The sequence below is a fragment of the Protopterus annectens genome, chromosome 2.part0 (genome assembly GCF_019279795.1).
Source record: "Protopterus annectens isolate FY-2018-M chromosome 2.part0, PAN1.0, whole genome shotgun sequence".
Taxonomy (NCBI): Eukaryota; Metazoa; Chordata; order Ceratodontiformes; family Protopteridae; genus Protopterus; species Protopterus annectens.
The window spans coordinates 102,481,580-102,500,830 of record NC_056728.1 but is presented as its reverse complement, the minus strand read 5'-3'; the positions used below and the strand labels follow the sequence as shown (position 1 = coordinate 102,500,830).

Sequence of the window (19,251 nt, the reverse complement as noted above, 5' to 3'; positions counted from 1 at the left end):
AACACTGATATTTTACATAGGGAAAAGAACCACTTGGCCACCAGGACAAAATAATAAAACGGAACACATTTAAACCCACCCAAGTGGGGAGTTTCAGCCCCCATCCCCCAACTAAGTATACTAACTCCGAGATTGCACTATGCTGGGGAAAAGGGCAACGTTCAGCATGGGTGGCCAAGTGGTTCTTTTCCCTATGTAAAATGTCGGTGATCTGAGGTTTCGAATAGTTCATCTTTCAAAGGAGTCCTCTCGGGATTTTGTGTTCAGGTAAGTGTAATTTCAATACAGGAAGGTAGACCCATATATATATATATATATATATATATATATATATATATATATATATATATATACACACACACACACACACACACATATATATATATATATATATATATATATATATATATATGTTTGTGTCTTTCGGCTTTTCCCTGTTAGGGGTCGCCACAGTGGAACTCCGGTCCACTAATGATTGGCAGTAGAGTTTTACGTGCTGGCTTGCCGGACCTAACGCACAACCCTCAACGAAGGAAGGCCCATTCACGCATGTCGCCACACAGAAGACGCTCTAACTGAGAATCGAACATCGAACGGGCAACGTCTAACTGTGAGGCGACAACGCTACCGCAGCACCACCACCGTAGATATATATATATATATATATATATATATATATATATATATATATATATATATAGACATACACACATGCACACACACACACACACACACACACACACACACACACACGTACACCATAAATACGCATCCACAAGATGCCCCTCCATACTCACCCATTCAGTCAGATGCATACTACAGCACACACACACAACCAAACTTGCAATTCCTGGCTTAACCCATTCATGCAGTATCATTTGTGACCCTGCAGACACACGCATACACATAAGTCCACAGGCATACACACAGTTGCACCCTCAAGCCCACGTCTTTGCTGAACTTAACTGTACTTATTGTACTCCCGTAGGATTGCATGGGTGATCACAGTGCTTTTATTGTAGTCATTTGTTTCCTCCTAGAGTAAAGGTTTTCTTGGCCAACTGAGAAAATTGGTAACTGTGGACATTTCTACGGGAGAACACGTGCCTAATTAGCATTAGTAATATATCAGACTGTTGCATTAGCATGCGGCTTTACACATGAGACCGCTGCCCATGCTGAGGTCCTCATTAGGGGAAAACCTCTTCAAAAGGCTTAATACAATGCAGATAACTTCTGGTTTATGAATTCTGCATTGTGCCAAGCTATTCTGAATCTTAGGGACAAAGTCTGGAAAACTGAAGCACACATTAAACTGGCTTATGGCAGAAACACATTTACATTTACTCCGATCTTAGGGAAAAGATTCTAGTTGACACCTGAGTGCTCTGGGATTGTTCATCTCCATCTTGTATCTGAAGGAAGCTGATTACATTATGTTTGAACTGGTGGTCAGAAACAAATTGCTTAAGGTTTAAATTGATTTTTGTTCTGTCAAGCAGAGAGTCTATATTGCTGTAACAGTGTGAGTTGTAGTTTAACTTCGTGAGGGATAAGTTCTTTTGCAAGCTGGTCAGTAGTCAGAGATGAGTTATTTGTGAGGAAGCTTGGTCATAGGTAATCATTTCATTCTTTGATATAGTGGTGCCTTTTGACTAGTTAGGATGGATGGAAAAATGTTCTTTCGTTCATGGTAATGTCACCCTCGTTACAATAAAACATTTTCATATCAGCTATGTCTTAATCTTATTCACAGAATGCAACCAAACTGATTTAGGGAGTCCAGCTACTTTTGTGTATTAGTTGCTTGAGACGTGGCTTCTCTTAATGTCTTCCTAGAAGATTAGATGCTTAGCTTTCAACAAGAAGCTAGCAGGAAAAGGAGCAAATGGTCCTGTTACACTTTCAGGTTATTCAGCAACTTTTATTGCCAGTAACAGCTACTGAAAAGTCAAATTCTGCCACTTAACACAGTGCTGCTCAAAGTGTGGCCTAATTGTAGAAACGTTCAATTGAAAGTAAAAAAAAAATGAAGAGAGAAATTTAATGCACAGTAAACCTGCATAAGAAGTCATAAGTTATTTATTTACTGAAAGGCATTCCTGATACTTAGTAAATGTGACTGAAGTGCTGTGACTTTTTTCAGGTGTACTAGCCATTCTAAGGTAGCTGAAATTGTAGTGCCACATCCAGATATCTTCAGTCAAACCACTCTGCTAATTGCATGAATTTTAATCATTTCATATCAGGAAAAATATTATTTCATTTTTAACAAGATTAGAAACCAGATGGACTTTGTCCATTTCCAGTTTAATGGTAGTAACAGAAGATGTTAAGTTGTCTATCTCACCTTCATTCTTGCTGGTTGGGTTTGGAGCTGATCCTCGGCTCCGACTCAGCCATCTTCAAAAGCTCGAGAGCTGCTTACTGGCTCGAGGCCCCCCTATATCCCATGATGCCTGGTGCTAGATACCCAGATCTCGTTTGCCGCTTCTGCTACGAAGTTGTGTTTACTGGCTCAGGTCATATTTTTTCACTTTATTGATAATATTAGAACTTTTTGTATATTATTAGTTATAACAGTGTCATACATAGTTGTAGGATTTGTGGTATTTGTTAGTGTTTAATTCCCCCCTTGAAAACTCGTTTTTTTCTTAGAGAGTTTTCCCCTCCCTCCCCCACTCCCGTTTTGCCTTTTTAAGGTAAGCCATTTTAGTTAGAGGCTTATCCTTGTTTTCTTTTTTAATGTAGAAAATTTTTTTCATTAGAAGTTGTGGTAGTTTGTAGGTCTTATATTATAGCGTGTGTGTGCTGTTAGGGTGTGCTAACTTGTGTGGACTGTGTGTGTTTTTTTCTAGTTACCTACTTCCCTTTGTACTCTTTCTTTGTATTTGAATTTTCCTTTACAGGAATGTCTAAAGACACGAAAGTGTCTGGATTCAAGAAGTGTGACTCATGCTGTCAGAAAATGTCTCTGACAGATGGTCACACTTCTTGTGTCTACTGCTTGGGCGCCCTACACCTGCAGGACTCTTGTTCGGTGTGTCACGCCTTTAGTCAAGAGTCCTGCAGGAGCATAGGAATAAGCTTATCCTTAGGGGTTTGCTTAAACCTGAAGGATCACCGGCCAAGACTCAGTCAGTGAAACCTTCCAGGCCATCAAAGCCGTCGGCTCCCAGTTCGGAGCCATCGCCGGGTGTGGCTTCTGCTTCAACTTCGGTTCCAGCTGCAGCCGAAGTACCTATCTCCCAGTCGGCCCCGACTCTTCTGTCGGTACCGTCAGGGAGTCGAAAACGCTCCAGGTCACCATCCTTGGAGTTGATACACTCTGCTCCAGGGTCACCCTTGTTGCAATCAGAGCGAAGTCATCGATCCCACTCTTCTCGGTCGTCTAGACTTTATGACCATGATTTGGAGAGAGTGGTGAGCAGGCTTTTAAAATCGCAGGCCCTGGCTAAAATGCTATCCAGCCCCCCTCATCAGGGTTCGGCTCTACCTGTCTCTGCAATAGTTCCTCCTTCGACTCATCCATTGAGTTCGGAGCCGGAGCATGCTGAGGCTGGAATCATGGGACCGTCGGCACCGATACCACCCCTTTCGGTTCCGTCGTCAGCTCCGATCTCTTCCATGGTGCTGTCCTTGGAGGGATCTGGGCGCCGGGACTCCCTCGTCGGCTCCGAGGGGGGCAATTGGCATCGGACCCTTGTCCAACCCTGTTCTCCCTCGCTGAGCTTCGGCGCAGGTGAGTTTGGTTCCTACATCGGATTCGGAGCCGTATCTCTCTGTGCCGGGGAGGATCCCGGTCTCTTCGGAGCCGGAGCCTTCTCCGATATCGGGAAGGGGCGCCTTCGAAGTCATGAGGAGTGTGCTGGCATCTGAGTCAGCCTCACAGTCAGCCTCATCTGCTCCTCCCCCCATGGTGCCTGCTCCTGCCTCGGCCCCTCCTCCAGACCCAAAGCGTGGGGAACGAGCGCTCCAGGGCACCCCATTGGGTGTATCGTCCTCTTCCGAGGCCTCCCCCATTCATTCAGAGGAGCCCCCTCGAAAGAGGAAATGCAAGAGGAAGCATGTTGACTCCCCTGAATCTGTCACTTCAGATACCGACTTAGAGGAGTCGGAAGGGTCCCCGAGATTCCCCTCTGAGGACATCTCCTTCTCAGACATCCTTGAAATTCTTAGGCAGAGGGGAACTGGACTACCCTTAACCCTTCCGAGGATGAGTCTGTATTCCTGGACGCGTTTGGATTCCGACCCTCCACCTCCTGGGTGTCTCCGCCTTTCGATCCACTGATGTCTATGGTGGCTCGAAAAGTGTGGTCAGCTCCAGACACAATGGAACCAACTCCCCGCAGGCCCACAAAATTCATTACTGCCCCTCAAGACAAGCAATTTCTGACCAAAGGTGTTCCCGTTGATGTCGTGGTGGTAGCACCGGCCACTAAAAAGGAGTTGGCTGAAACTTCTTCATCTGTCCATCCCCCTAATAAGGAATCTAGGACGATGGACAGATATGGGAAGTGGATGTTTTCCTCAGCGACCTTCTCCATGAGGTCTCTGAACTATTTGTGCCATTTTACCCTCCTTCAAAGGGATCTCCTTAAAGAGCTAGGAGATACCCTTCAAGATCCATCAGCTGCGGGGGCCCAGGCTAAGGTTGCCTCCCAGCTGGCGACTCTAAATTCGGTAGTAAACTCCTCCATGCGGCTCATCTCTTATGCAGCCGATGGCGCGAGTAGGGCCGCAGGCACAGGCGTGGCTCTGAGGAGACACGCTTGGATGCGGTTATGCAACTTTGCAGGACCCTTCAGGGTGTCTTTCACCAAAACCCCCTTTGATGGTTCTGCTCTGTTTGGACCACAGGTGAAGGATATCCTTACCAGGTGTGAGCAGGAAGGCAAGACTCTCTCTGCTGTGGGAGTCTGTTTTTCCACTCCTTCAAGACCGTATCCTAAAGGTCAGAAGAGTGGGAAAATGTGGTTCCGGAAACCCCAGGGAGCCGTGCCTGACACACTTGGAGAGTTTCCCCCCAGGGGCAGAGGAGGGAACAACAATAGACGCCGCCCTAGGGGCAGAGGGGGTCCTCAAAATCAGGGCCAAAGAGAATCTTTCCCTGACAAGCCCTTCCAGCATCCCTGAAGTGCTGCCTGGCTGTCCACCTTCGGAGGCAGTCGGGGGAAGATTATCTCTGTACCCAAAAGCCTGGCAAAGTATAACACAAGACAAATGGGTACCTTCTATCATATCCGAAGGCTACAAAATCCCTTCTTTCGCACTCCACACTTTACCAACAAATCCCTTCCAGATGTTCCACCCAATCTAAGGGATCAAGCAGTTCAAGAAATTTCAAAACTGCTAAGAAAAAGAGCCATCCAGTCAGTCCCAGCAGACCAACAAGGATCTGGAATTTACTCAAGGTTCTTTTTGGTACCAAAAAAGACAGAGGACTGGAGACCCATTCTGGATCTCAGCAGACTAAACAGGTCTGTTCAAAGAACGAAGTTCCGGATGGTCACGCTACAGTCAATTTTACCCTTTCTGGGTCAGGACAATTGGATGTGCTCCATAGATCTTCAGGACGCGTACTACCATATCAAAATGGACAGATGCTCCAGAAGATTCCTCCGCTTCCGGCTGGGAGCCAGTCATTATCAGTTCAGAGATCTGCCCTTTGGTCTCACCACAGCCCCCAGGGTGTTCACCAAATGTTTGGCAGCAGTTACCGCTCACCTGAGACGGTAAGGATTCCAGGTGTTTCCTTATTTAGATGACTGGCTCCTTACTGCAACCACCAGGCATCACCTGCTGCGAGCCAGAGACTACACCATCCAAACATGCTCCAAACTAGGCATCACAATAAATTTCGAAAAGTCTGCATTGTCACCTTGTCAATCTATCACCTTTATAGGCGCAAACTTAAATACAAAGGACATGTCAGTGAGACTTCCAGTAGACAGAGTGTTAGCTATTCGACGACATGTGCAGGTCTTATTAGGATGCAAAAAGATTCAGGCCAAATTCGTCCTAAAAACATTGGGTCTCATGGCATCGGCGATCATACTAGTCCCCCTTGCACGTTTTCACATGAGGAATCTTCAGTGGATGCTGTTCACTCAATGGTCCTTCCAGCAACTCACAATGTCTCACATGATAATGATCACACATTCATGCAAAAACCAACTTGTTTGGTGGATGGTTTCCCCATCATTACGCCAGGGCAGACCATTCGTTCTCCCTCCTCCAGTAGCTACGGTGACCACGGACACCTCCCTGATCGGGGGGGGGGGGCATTTTCAGGGCAGAACAGTCCAAGGCACCTGGCAGCCTCACGAGTACCATCTGCATATCAACGTCTTGGAGATGAGAGCAGTGCTTTTAGCGTTGCAAGCTCTTCAGAACTCTCTTCCCACCGGGACCATTGCAATTCAAACAGACAATATGTCAGTAGTTTGGTACATCAACAAGCAGGGCGGAACCAAGTCCTACCCCTTATGTCAAGAAGCACTTGGACTTTGGCAGTGGGCGATCTCTTCCCACCGGTTTCTGATAGCAGCGCACATCCCTGGAAAGTCCAACGTTATAGCAGACAGGCTGAGCAGAGCAATTCTCATGCCTCACGAGTGGTCTCTCAATCAGTCTGTGGCGAACAAAATCTTCCGCAAATGGGGTCAGCCTTGCTGCAACCTTTTTGCCACCCCCTTCAACAGCAAGTGCGACAATTTCTTCTCTCTCCTCCCTCTTCCCGGACACTTCCCCAGAGACGCTCTAGTTTACGATTGACCTCAGGGACTTCTTTATGCATTCCCTCCGTTTCCCCTGATTCCCAGACTAATACAGAAAGCTACCACATTGGGATGCAAGATGATCCTCATTGCCCCTTACTGGCCTTGACAAATTTGGTTTCCGTTCCTGCATCATCACTTTCTGGAGCAGCCCTGGATCCTGAACCCACTTCCAGACCTCCTCATCCATCAGTCGGGTGGGCTGCACCAATCCCTTCAATCTCTCCAGCTCACTGCTTGGTTTCTCCACTTCCGACCTTACCCAGGCTTCCGAACATCTCCCACTCGGTGCGTGGAATCATCTTATCCTCACATAAGTCTACCACTAGAAAAACTTATACTAGTAAGTGGAAACGTTTTTCCTTATGGGCAGAGACCAGGAATATAGATCCCTTTTCAGCCCCTGTGCACCATATTTTAGAATTTCTAGTGGAACTTCTTCGAGCTGGATCCTCTTCTGCCATGATTAAAGTTCAGCTAGCTGCAATTTCAAACTTTCATACGGGCCTATCTGATACAAGCATCATGTCCGATAAGCTTTGTAAAGCCTTTCTTAAAGGGACCACTCTACTCAGGCCCCCAGTAAGAGATCCCCCGCCTCCATGGGATCTGAATTTGATTTTAGCTTCCCTGATACTGCCCCCCCTTTGAACCGGCAGCTTCTTGTTCCTTGAAGTTTGTTTCTTGGAAAACCCTTCTTCTGGTTGCAGTTACGTCGGCTAGAAGAGTTTCTGAACTTCAGGCTCTTTGTGTTCGTCCTCCTTACCTAGTTTTTCACAAGGATAGAGTTTCTCTTCGGACTAACCCTTCCTTTCTTCCAAAGGTTACTTCTGATAATAATTTGAATCATTCCATTGACCTACCTGTGTTTTTTCCAAATTATTCCAACAAGGCAGAATACAAGTTACATCAGTTGGACATTCATAGACAATTACGCTTTTACTTGCATAGAACCAAGCAAATCAGAAAATCAGACCAGTTGTTTCTGTCCTTTGCTGAGGGTAAACAAGGTATACCGGTGTCGAAAGTAACCTTATCTAGGTGGTTGACATCTGTTATTACATTTATATATCAGTTAAGGAATAAAGAGCTTCCTGCTAAACCAAAAGGTCACTCCACCAGAGCTCTAGCTACTTCAGTAGCTTTTCAGGCCAGATTGCCAATGGAAATTATTTGTGCGGCAGCTACATGGGCTAATCCACATACCTTCATTTCACATTACAGGAGCAGAGCCTCCAGGAGCAGAGCTGATTTTGGTTCCACTGTTCTGAAGAGTCTGTTCTGATGAACCACCCAGGATTGAGGTGCTAGGGACGCTGTCCCAACCAGCAAGAATGAAGGCGAGATAGACAACTTAACATTAAGAAGTTATGTACCTACCATAACGTTCCATGTTAGTTGTCTTCTTCTCACCTTCTTTCTTGCGTCCCACCCTCCATCCCCCTATCCTAGTAGACCGTGAAGAGGTCCTTATGTTTTTTTATCACTGGCTGAGTCTTCTCTGGCTATAACTTCTGACTATCAGTCTCTCCAGTAGGTTCATGTATCCTACTACAGTTTACTGTATTATTATAATTGCTATTATAATTGCTATTATTATGTCTGTAGTTAGGTATACCAAACGAGATCTGGGTATCTAGCGCCAGGCATCATGGGATATAGGGGGGCCTTAAGCCAGTAAGCAGCTCTCGAGCTTTTGAAGATGGCCGAGTTGGAGCCGAGGATCGGCTCTGAACCCAACCAGCAAGAAAGAAGACGAGAAAAAGACAACTAACATGGAACGTTATGGTAGGTACAAAACTTCTTATTGCTGAACTTAGTATGTTGAGGCATCGAGTATCAAATTTTTGAAGTGATGATTGTGTTTCTTTTGGGGATTCTAATGAAGATGTTTTTTTTCCCCTTAATTTTTCAGGCATATGAAGGTGTCTTGCAGCTTGTCGAGGCCCGAGCACACTATGACGAGCTCTGTATGGTAATGTGTGTTATACCAGCTACGATTAGTAACAACGTACCAGGAATCGACATCAGTCTGGGCTGTGATACTGCAGTCAATGCTGCCATGGAGGTGAGGAAGAGGAGGGTTGGGCAATGCTACTTTTTTTTTTTTTTTTTTTTTAAGTTAGCTGATACACTGATTTCATGAATATTATTGATATCATCATAGCATGGATGTTGAAAAGTTGTGGTTTGGGATTTGCTGTTCTCAAACAGGGATGGAGTGAAGGTCTCTAATCAAGTAGATCTCTTTGCAAGACGGAGGCCAATAGTTCATTTTTCCAGAAATGGCTCACCAGGTCAAGCCTCACACAGGTGAGGGTAGACCTCAACTGGGCTTATCCCCCAACCCCAAATAGGAGACTGCTTTAAAAAGGCTTAAGAAACTAGAATATGAGCTGAAGAACTGTAGATTAAAAAAATATATATATTGCTGAAGTAGCAGGCCATTATGTGAAACAAATTTACAAATCAAAGTGAAATTGAAATGACACTATTTGTAACAGAGCTGGACATGAACATTTTATAGAAGAGTGTGTTGTGTGGGTGGTTTAGGGAAATGCAAAAGGTGCAGAACAGCAGAAATGGACAGGGAGAGCTGTCAGGAGGCTCAAACCAAGGAAAACGTCTCTGCTTAATTGGGGAATAAAGTCTTTGGTAAGGATATTAATGAGCAAAGAATGTTAAAAGGTAAAGCACAGCAGAACAGATGTCCTTGTATTCATCTGTTGCAGGATTCTTTACATCGGGGAGTTGCCTGCCCAGGCGGCCCGACTTCGGGTAGTATACCAAAGTCTTTTACTACTCTAGGGTGCGTGGTACATCTCACGTAGGCAGCTGTCAGATGTAGGCCATAAAGGAGACATAATGCGCGCACCATCTTCAGAAATTCTTTGCTACCAGTTGGATCGCCATTCCTGAACATTGCTCTGCTGCCAGAATCGGGTTTTTCTACTAAAGATAAGTGCCTATTGGGGAACCTTTTGTGTCTTTTGCTGATGTATTGCCTTTCCTTTGAGTTAATTTCATCCAAGAAAGGGAAGTGTGATTGTGGAAGACAGATTCCACACAAAAATAGTCACCTCAGTACCTTTTTTGCCTTGGGCCCCACAATGACCATTAAAAACTGTTCTGTCTGCCAGTCGTTCGTCCCCAAGATCCTTCGAAGCCAACTTTCATCCCTCGCAATATACTTAGAAAATCAGGTCGTAACATTTCTTGCTTAAAGCGCGATAGAGGGTTCCTCCAGCCTGATGACCGAGCCTCCCATGAAAGGGAAGGCCAAAAAGCCTAGGCCTGAAGCTCTTCAGCTGTGCCTCCCCGTGCGGACGTTTCTCCCAAGGCACATGATAGCCTGGAGACATGCTCTGCTTCGGATCCAGATCCTCAGGCTGAGCCTGTGTTGCAAGCTGCTTTAGAACCGGACACCAGCACATCTAGGGAGGCCTCACAGACATCAGGAATTGATTTACAGGGGGAACCAAGGCTCATCATTCGGATGACCCTGGGGTAATCATGCAAATCTTAGTGTGCGAAGAAGTCGAATTAGATTTGGCTGAATGCAGGCCTACGTCCGAACCTCCAACCTTACATCGGATGAACCTCCCTGCTAAGAAAAAACAGAAAACTAAACGTTCATCACCTTCTCAAGACCCTCACAAAGAGTGACAACATTTTGCCCAAGGATTATTCAAGGCCTGCATGTCCCTGAGGCCTATCGCTGGATCCTCTGCTTCTCCTCTCTCCTGGCCTACCTCCCTCCAAAAGAGGGTAAGATAACGGTGAACTTCAGAGGAGGATCTTTCTTCAGATGATGACAGTGACTCATTAGCCTACTCCTCACGAATTCCCTTCCCGTTAGACTGTGAGGTGTAGGCTAATGAGTCACTGTCATCATCTGAAGAAAGATCTTCACAGATTCCCTCCCCATTAGACTATGCTTCCCCTGAGTAAATTACAGTGGTACGGACTCCCCTATGGAGGAAATTCATTTAGGGAAACCCTTTTAAAAATGAGAGACCACTTTCAAGTGGGACAGTTCTCAAATGTCAGAGGTACAAAAGAGGTAGTACGACATTCTCCAGGTGGAAACCCCCATCCCTTCAGCTATTCCTCCAGTTATCCCTGCCTTTCTGGATGCCTCTGCTTCCATGTCCCTACACCCTGACTCTTAGCCTCTGGCCCCTAAGAAGCTGGACAGATATTATAAAGTCCCTCAAGACAACAATTTCCTATTTAAGGCTCCTGTGGCAGACCCTTTTGTCATCTCTGTATCCTCAGACAAGGCTTTGAAGTCCTTTCTTTCCACTTCTCACCTGCCCTCTGACAAAGACAGTCGGCAACTAGGGAGGTTGGGGAAGTAAATTTATATTTTGAATTGTCAGACTCATATGACCAAGTATTCCCTGGAACTTATGTCACAACTGTCAAAAATTATTTCTGACATGCCAGATTCAGAAAACAAGGCCTTGACCTCTTCCTTGATTGCTGTTTCCTTCCAGGTGGCCCGTCACTCTGTAAAATGCAGCTATGATGCTGTTGAGGCTACCTCCCGGGCTGCAACTTCTGCCTTGGTGGTAAGGAGATTTGCTTTGTTGAGGCTTCAACCCCTCCCTGAGGACATCAAGGAGTAGCTCATGGATGCTCCCCTTGACAATTCTGCCTTATTTGGTAAGGCTTCAGCTGATCTCTTCAGATCATTGCAGGAAAATAGCAGAGAGTTAAAAAAACCGCAAACCTATCCTCATTTCAGCAGTCCTAAAATTTCACAAGAACTACCCTTCCCATCAAGTTTTCATCCACAGGCAAATTTGGCCCGCCCAGTCCAAGTCCCCCAAGGGAAGTAAGAAACCTCATCACTTCTCAGCTCCCCCCTCTTCATTCACTTCTAAGCAGTCCTTTCCTGACGGAGCAGGTTCTTTCTGACTCAGGACACCCTTGTGCTACCTTCTTTACCTACGCCTATCCCTTCCAGCCTAGGTCTTGTACATCATAAAACACGGATATTTCATGACATGACACCTCTGTGCCTCCGTTCAGGGGCATCCCACAACCACCTGCAGAACAGGTATCCCTCTTTCCACAAATACTGCCAGAGCTGCTACAACAGAGAACCATACAATCAGTGCCCACACCCCAAAAACAGGAAGAAGCTTCTACTCGTGCATTTTCCTTGTACCCCGAAAGAAAGGCTTCTAGATCTTTCCTTCCTCAACACATTCCTGAAGGTGCCCTCCTTCAAAATGCTCACCTTTCAGAGCCTGTTCGCTGTGATCCTTCCAGAGGCCTTTCTGGCATCCATAGATAACAAAGACGTATATCTGCATATTCCCATTCATCCCAAATTCAGGACATTTCTTTGTTTCTCTGTGGGATTCTTCTACAGCCCCATGATTTTTCACAAAATGTTTAGCCCCAGTAGTTGCATTTGCAGACTCCAGGGCATTCAAATTTTCTCTTATTTGAACAGCCTCCTGTTCCAAGCAAACACCCCAGAGGAACTGGTGAGGAACCTTCCCTCAGCCATTGTCATCCTACAACAACTAGGATTCACAATCAACTTCAAAAAATCTGCCCTGACCCCATTCCAAGATCATGTCTTTCTAGGATGCAGATTCCAAACAGACAGAATGATAGTGTCTCTTCCACCTTAAAAGGATCAGGAGCTCTGTCAGATTTTTCAGACTTCCTTCCCCTGCACCTCTTGTCAGCAAGGCAATTTCTCAGGATCCTTGGACTGATGGCTTCCACCATACCTATGCTGCCCATGGCAAGACTCTGTATGAGGAAGTTTCAGTGGTTTCTGAAGTCGGCGTGGACACATGCTCACCCTTTTGAATTTCAGATCCTGCTCACTCCTACCTTGCTTAAAGAAAGAGCTCCTGTGGTGGATACAGCAAATGTCTATCAACCCAGGACTTCCCATCCACCCACTGCCCCCAACTCAAGACCTGTATTTAGATGCGTCAGATACAGCCCGGGGGGCTGCATTGGGCCCACATACTGTTCAAGACCAATGGTCTCCCACTCAGGGAAAGGATCACATAAATGTTAAAGAGATGAAGGCATTGATCCTAGCCATTATGTTCTTTCAGTCTGTTTTTAAACCAGGCTGGCTGAGGATCTACACAGACAACATGACTGTTCTGTGGTATGTAAACAAGCAGGGGAGATCCAAATCCTACCTCCTGTGCAGATTAGCCCTAAAGGTTTGGGAACTAGCCCTCCAACTTCAGATTTCTCTGCAGGCAGTCTTCATCCATTCCAATCAGAACTGTGTGGCAGAAACTCTGAGCAGATCCACAACTGTGGCCCACGAATGGATGCTTCACAGGGATGTGTTCCTTGACGTAGTCCACCAGTGGGGTACTCTTTAAATAGACTGGTTTGCCTCCCCTATGAACAGACAACTAACAACGTTTTGTGCCAGAGAACCTCACCCCCTGGAATGGAAAGTGGATGCCCTGTCAATATCCTGGAAGGAGAAGTTTCTGTAGGCATTCCATCCTTCTCTGCTCATTCCAAATGTTCTGCTGAAGATTCAGCAGGACAGACCAAAAATCTTGCTGGTGACTCCCTATTGGCCAAAACAGCATTGGTTCCCCCTTCTACTCCATCTAGCCAAGGGCAGTCATCACAAGTTACCTCACAGAGTGGACTTACTCACACAACACAAGGCCTTCCTCATCCACCCACAGTTGGCAATTCTTTAACTGATTATGTGGGTGATAAGAGTCCCAATACCTTTTTAGACACCTTATTCTCTGATGATATCCTTCAAGTCCTGCAGGAGGCCAGGCAGCCCAATACCAGGAAATCTTACCTCTCCAAATGGAAAAAAAAAATCTGTTTGGTGTCTCTCTCTTAAGCTGGACCCACCCTCTAGCAGTGGATCTCCCTCTGGTTCTTTCTTACCTGTGTGAGTTGCTCAATTTTGGCTTAGCTTATCCTTCAAGTCAAAGCACATCTGTCAGCCATTTCTGCATGTCTGCCTCTTTCTCCTCCTCTAGCATCTAGAGTTGAGGCTAAACAATTCCTCAAAGGTGTCCTCTATATTAGATCCCCCAGGACGCCTGTGGCCCCTCCCTGGGATCTTAACTTTATGCTAGAGAAACTGGCCCTCGCACCTTTTGAGCCAGCTAAACACTGCACCTAGAAAACTGTCTTGCTGATAGCTGTAACTTCTGCCAGAAGGGTCTCTGAACTCCAAGCCCTGATGGCCTCTCCCCCCTTTTTGATTTTCCACAAAGACAGGATTTTCCTTCACACCAGCTCCACCTTTATGCCCAAGGTAGGTAATGAGTTGTCTTTAAACCAGACTGTTCACTTACCAACCCTTTTCCCTTCTCTCAAAACAACAGTGAGAAGATTTTACACACACTTGGTGTGCATAGACAACTCAGCTTTTACCTTCACAGAACAAGCCCTATAATGAAATCGGACCAATTGTTGGTCTCTTCCCACCCCAGGGCTCTGGGATTGCCTCTGTCCAAACAGACCATTTCTAATTGGATTTCCAAAACTATTACCTTCTGCTATATCTACCATGAAAAAAACCCTGCTCGGTCAAAGCTCACTCCACTAGAACAGTGGCCTCCTCTGGTGCCTTTCTCAAAGGACTAGACACCAACTCTATAGTAGAAGCAGCTACCTTGACCTCTGTCCACACCTTTACCAAACATTACAAACTGGATTCCATTTACAGATCTAGGGCTGGGTTTGCCAGGGCCATCTTTCATGGCTTCCTGGAAAATTATTCAGCTAACTGCACCTTCCTCTCTGCATGAACTTTGATATTCTCCCTCATGTTGTGAATACTGCAACAAATGAGTAGAAGGACATAGAGTAGTTGTGTAAGAACTTACCATAATGATAGATGTCCTTCTCTTCTCTGTTGCAGTATTCTGTTCCACTCTCCTTCCCCACTTGGCTGTATTGACTCTCTGTTCCTTGGACTGTCTCCTCGCCTGGGGTTTCAGTTCTGAGGATGGTGTGCATGTACGTCTCCTTTGTGCCCTGTTTCCAATAGCTGCCTGTGTGAGATGTACCATGCATCCTACAGTAGTAAAAGATTCTGGTTTACTGGCTGACGGTGGGTCACCTGGGCAGGCAACTCCCCCATGTAAAGAATACTGCAACAGAGAAGAGGACATCTATTGTTATGGTAAATTCCTACATAACTATTCTTCATTGCTGTTGACCCATATTTCTTGTACCCCTTGTTCAAATCTTGGGTAGGTTGCCTTCTTTGAGTTTCCATAATCTCACGTTTACAAGGATTTCTGCAGGGGCTCTTGTTTCCTCTTTTGTTCTAAAACATGTGCTGACAGGTGTATTCCAAAGGAAGTTGACTTTGTAATTGAAGAGTGTGTAATGGTGAAAATTATGTAATGGTGAATATGACTCCTTTATAAGAACTGGGAGCAAGGCACAAGCAGAAAACTATAGACCTGTTATGTTGACCTGAGTAGTAGGAAAAAATCACTGAATAACTTGTAAAGGAAGTAATATTTGACCATGTACAGACCAGTAGATCACAGGACCAAGGGAAGCATGATCTTCCAGTTGTAAGTCATGTCAGATGAATCTAATGGATTCTTTGGATGGCTGACCAAAGCCATTTGGGTCAAAGGACATCACCTTGGTGAAGTATGTCACATATTTATAAATTGGGCAGTTTGAGGTATTTGATTAGGGTGGTATTCTGGATGAAATGCTGGACAGTAAGGACTCAGTCAGAAAACTAAAGGTTTGGTGCAAGAATGTGACGGGTTTCAGGACTGAGTTTGTACCTTTTGAATGACACTGTAAAATCATGTGGCAGCAGGAAGTAGTAAGAGCACCAAAAATGGGAGGAGACTTGGGGTATATTCTGTTACATGGAAGATGCTACTAAAAAGGCCTACAAGGAAATAGCCACCCAGGTGATATTAATAAAACAGACAAACCAACTAAACCTTTCAGGTGACCACTAACAGGTGCCTCAGTCACCTGAAACCATTATATCAGTGTCTAGCCATCCTAATGCAAGTTTGTCAACTGCCTTGTAATTGCTGCTCAGTTACAAAGAGGTGTAGCTGACAGCAGAGAAACATTATGTGCATTAAGAAGTGACCCTTTGTAGCACATCACACATTGGCATATCAGTAGGGTAATCAGCAGCATTTAGGAGGGATGCAGCACAGGGGTTAAGATCCAATAAAGTATATGACCGTAACAGCAGGAACTGATTAGAGTGCAAAGCTGAAGATGTAGGAAGTTGAGAAGATGGTTCAAGTGCTCTGAGATTGTCTCAGCAGTTTGGTGAAAGGACTGACGTCAGACCTGTATTAGAGAAGGGGTGCTGGAGACAGAAGTCTGAAGTTAGCATTGGCAGTGAAGAGCTCAGGTGGCAAGTAGGCTGGCTAAGGGAACAAGGATATAAGTAGTGTGGAAGGAACAGGCAGTAGAGGAAAGCTTTATGGAGAGCATTTAAGAAGAATACTGACAGACACAGACAGGATCATCGTGAGGATTGGCAGTGATAGTCAGCTGGTTGAATTGATACATATGGGTCAAAAGGGGTTCCAGGGGAATAAAGCAGATGGCTAAAACTAGGTATGAAGGACAAGGTGACTAGAATGTCAAAAGGAAAAAAGAGCAGAAGCGCAAGGATTAGTATGGACGTTAAGGGGATGGACATTCTAGAAAGGTCTAGACAAGTGCAGCATAGAAGAGCGGGAGAAGCAGAGAGTAATATCAAGGTGGACAGAGGCAGTTAGAGAGTATGGAGAAGTTAGGAAGTGGAAGAGGGAGATGGCTGATGATTTTCTGCAGAAAAGTTGAGTAAGGATGGGTGGGTGAGATAGAAGTAGTTTAGAAATAGCATTTAGGTCAGGCATATGAAGCACTGACTGGGAAGGGAAAGGATTATTCAAGCCAACCATATTGTAAAAGGATGAGAACAGGCTTGGCAGGAACAGTGGGAACACGCTTAAGTATCCCATCAGGCAGGGGACTGGGAAAGAGTAGCAGAGAGTAGAAGAGGAAAGTGATTGTAGTTTTTAATTCTGTCATCAGAGTGATTTGTGGGCTGACCTTGAGTAGGGCTATTAAGGCAGGAGACTGGGTAGTTAAGGAGGCAGGGAATGCCCACATGGCAGACTACATATAGAAACAAATGATTTCCTTAATCGATTATTGCCAAAAATTAGAGTGTAAGGAAAACTGCAAGGTTACACTCACCAACACTCCTGTGCTTCCAAATAGTTAAAGAAAAAATATATGAGATGCAGGCGTGGTCGCACAGTATGCGTAGAGCGTATCAAACAACAACAGTCTGTATAACACACAAATACACTAATACGCTAGCTGCGTACAGATAGAGTTACCAGTTAGTCAGTATCACCGTAAAAAGCAAAAGTATACCAAGTACTGTATCAGGCTTCCGTGGAACAATGGCTTGAAAACTCTTCAGCACCTCAAGCGTTCAACGGGACATATCCAAAGTCGTATAACAGAGAAAGCAAGTAAATGCAATGCAGGCTTGATATTCAACGCCAGTATGCGAGTCAGTGCATACAAAAATAAGCTTTCTGCTTGTAGATGGAGTCAACAGTTAATTCAAATAAAGTACATGATTCAAGGTCAAAACTTCAGAGGAACAATAGCTTGGAAACCTTCAATAACAAACCAAGCGTTCAACAGAGTATATCCAAGGTAGTTTATTCATATAAAAATCGGCAAGCGCTTTCAACTAGGTCTTCATCAGGCCGTTAAACAATTTAGACTGACAAAGCACTCATATTTATAACAAAACATCACAGTAGCAACTATGTCATTTCCTGTTAAAATTTTAAACTGACAGAGCATCACAGTAATGAAAATGCCATTTCCTGTTACTACTAATTCAAAATCTAAGAACATTTTAAATAGAAAATATATATAAAAAAGGTATATATAAAAAGATATGTAGTGATAGTTGCACGCAAAAGCTGACTGTATGTAGTTCCAAGACAAAACACTGTCATTGTACAAAAGACATATAATTGCATACACAATAAAATAAAATTACTGCTAAGAAATGTATCTAATTTATTAAAATTATTGTTAGTGAAAGCACTTATGCATTAGAAATCCATTCAAGATGCCACAATAAATAAAAACTACTAATATTTGTATCATGGTGTAAACTCTCATGAAGTCAGAAATTTACCATCAAACATTATCACTAAAATATATATATGAAAAACATATATATATATTGATTTACACATCTAGTAGGAAATATCTAATATATTAAAAATATTATTATTAAGAACAATTCAACCCACCACAGTAGATGGAAACGAACTAACATTGATGTCATGATGTAAAAGTCTCAAGAAGTCAGAAATTTACCACCAAAAAGTGTCACTGAATTATATATAAAAAATGTGTAAAATGATCCACATATCTATGAGGTCATTGCCTACACTAAGTACACATATATATATAAAAATATATATGTAAAAGGCCTCATAAACACTGACACTATATGCACTAATGATACATCCACGCAATGTGCAATAATAAAGGTTAAAAATACCATAAATTGTTGTGACATGACATCATTATATATAGTAATATAATGTTACCATAGATAACCTGCTACATAATAGGATGGCAGTAAAGTGTTGTCTTTGAAGCTGAAGACGTTTTAGTTTCAAAAAGTCACTTTCCATCTCATGTATCAAAGTATCTAGCCCTTCATGATTTTTATCAGTTCCATCATTATCATTCACTCCTGCTTTAAAGTAATAATTGAGCAAATGATTGGTCTCACTCTGCCATCCTATTATGTAGCAGGTTATCTATGGTAACATTATATTACTATATATAATGATGTCATGTCACAACAATTTATGGTATTTTTAACCTTTATTATTGCACATTGTGTGGATGTATCATTAGTGCATATAGTGTCAGTGTTTATGAGGCCTTTTACATATATATTTTTATATATATATCTTTATATATGTGTACTTAGTGTAGGCAATGACCTCATAGATATGTGGATCATTTTACACATTTTTTATATATAATTCAGTGATACTTTTTGGTGGTAAATTTCTGACTTCTTGAGACTTTTACATCATGACATCAATGTTAGTTCGTTTCCATCTACTGTGGTGGGTTGAATTGTTCTTAATAATAATATTTTTAATATATTAGATATTTCCTACTAGATGTGTAAATCAATATATATATATATGTTTTTCATATATATATATTTTAGTGATAATGTTTGATGGTAAATTTCTGACTTCATGAGAGTTTACACCATGATACAAATATTAGTAGTTTTTTATTTATTGTGGCATCTTGAATGGATTTCTAATGCATAAGTGCTTTCACTAACAATAATTTTAATAAATTAGATACATTTCTTAGCAGTAATTTTATTTTATTGTGTATGCAATTATATGTTTTTTGTACAATGACAGTGTTTTGTCTT

General features: G+C 43.6%; 1 protein-coding gene across 2 annotated transcripts in view; it reads left to right on the top strand.

Moving 5' to 3' along the window:
- The window catches only part of PFKL (phosphofructokinase, liver type), a 905,205-nt gene that overhangs the window by 789,917 nt on the left and 96,037 nt on the right, over positions 1–19,251 (top strand). For both annotated transcript variants that reach the window (XM_044060589.1, XM_044060587.1), the window contains exon 16: positions 8,695–8,847. In XM_044060589.1, the coding sequence (XP_043916524.1) occupies positions 8,695–8,847 (153 nt within the window). The remainder of the gene's footprint in view (positions 1–8,694; positions 8,848–19,251) is intronic.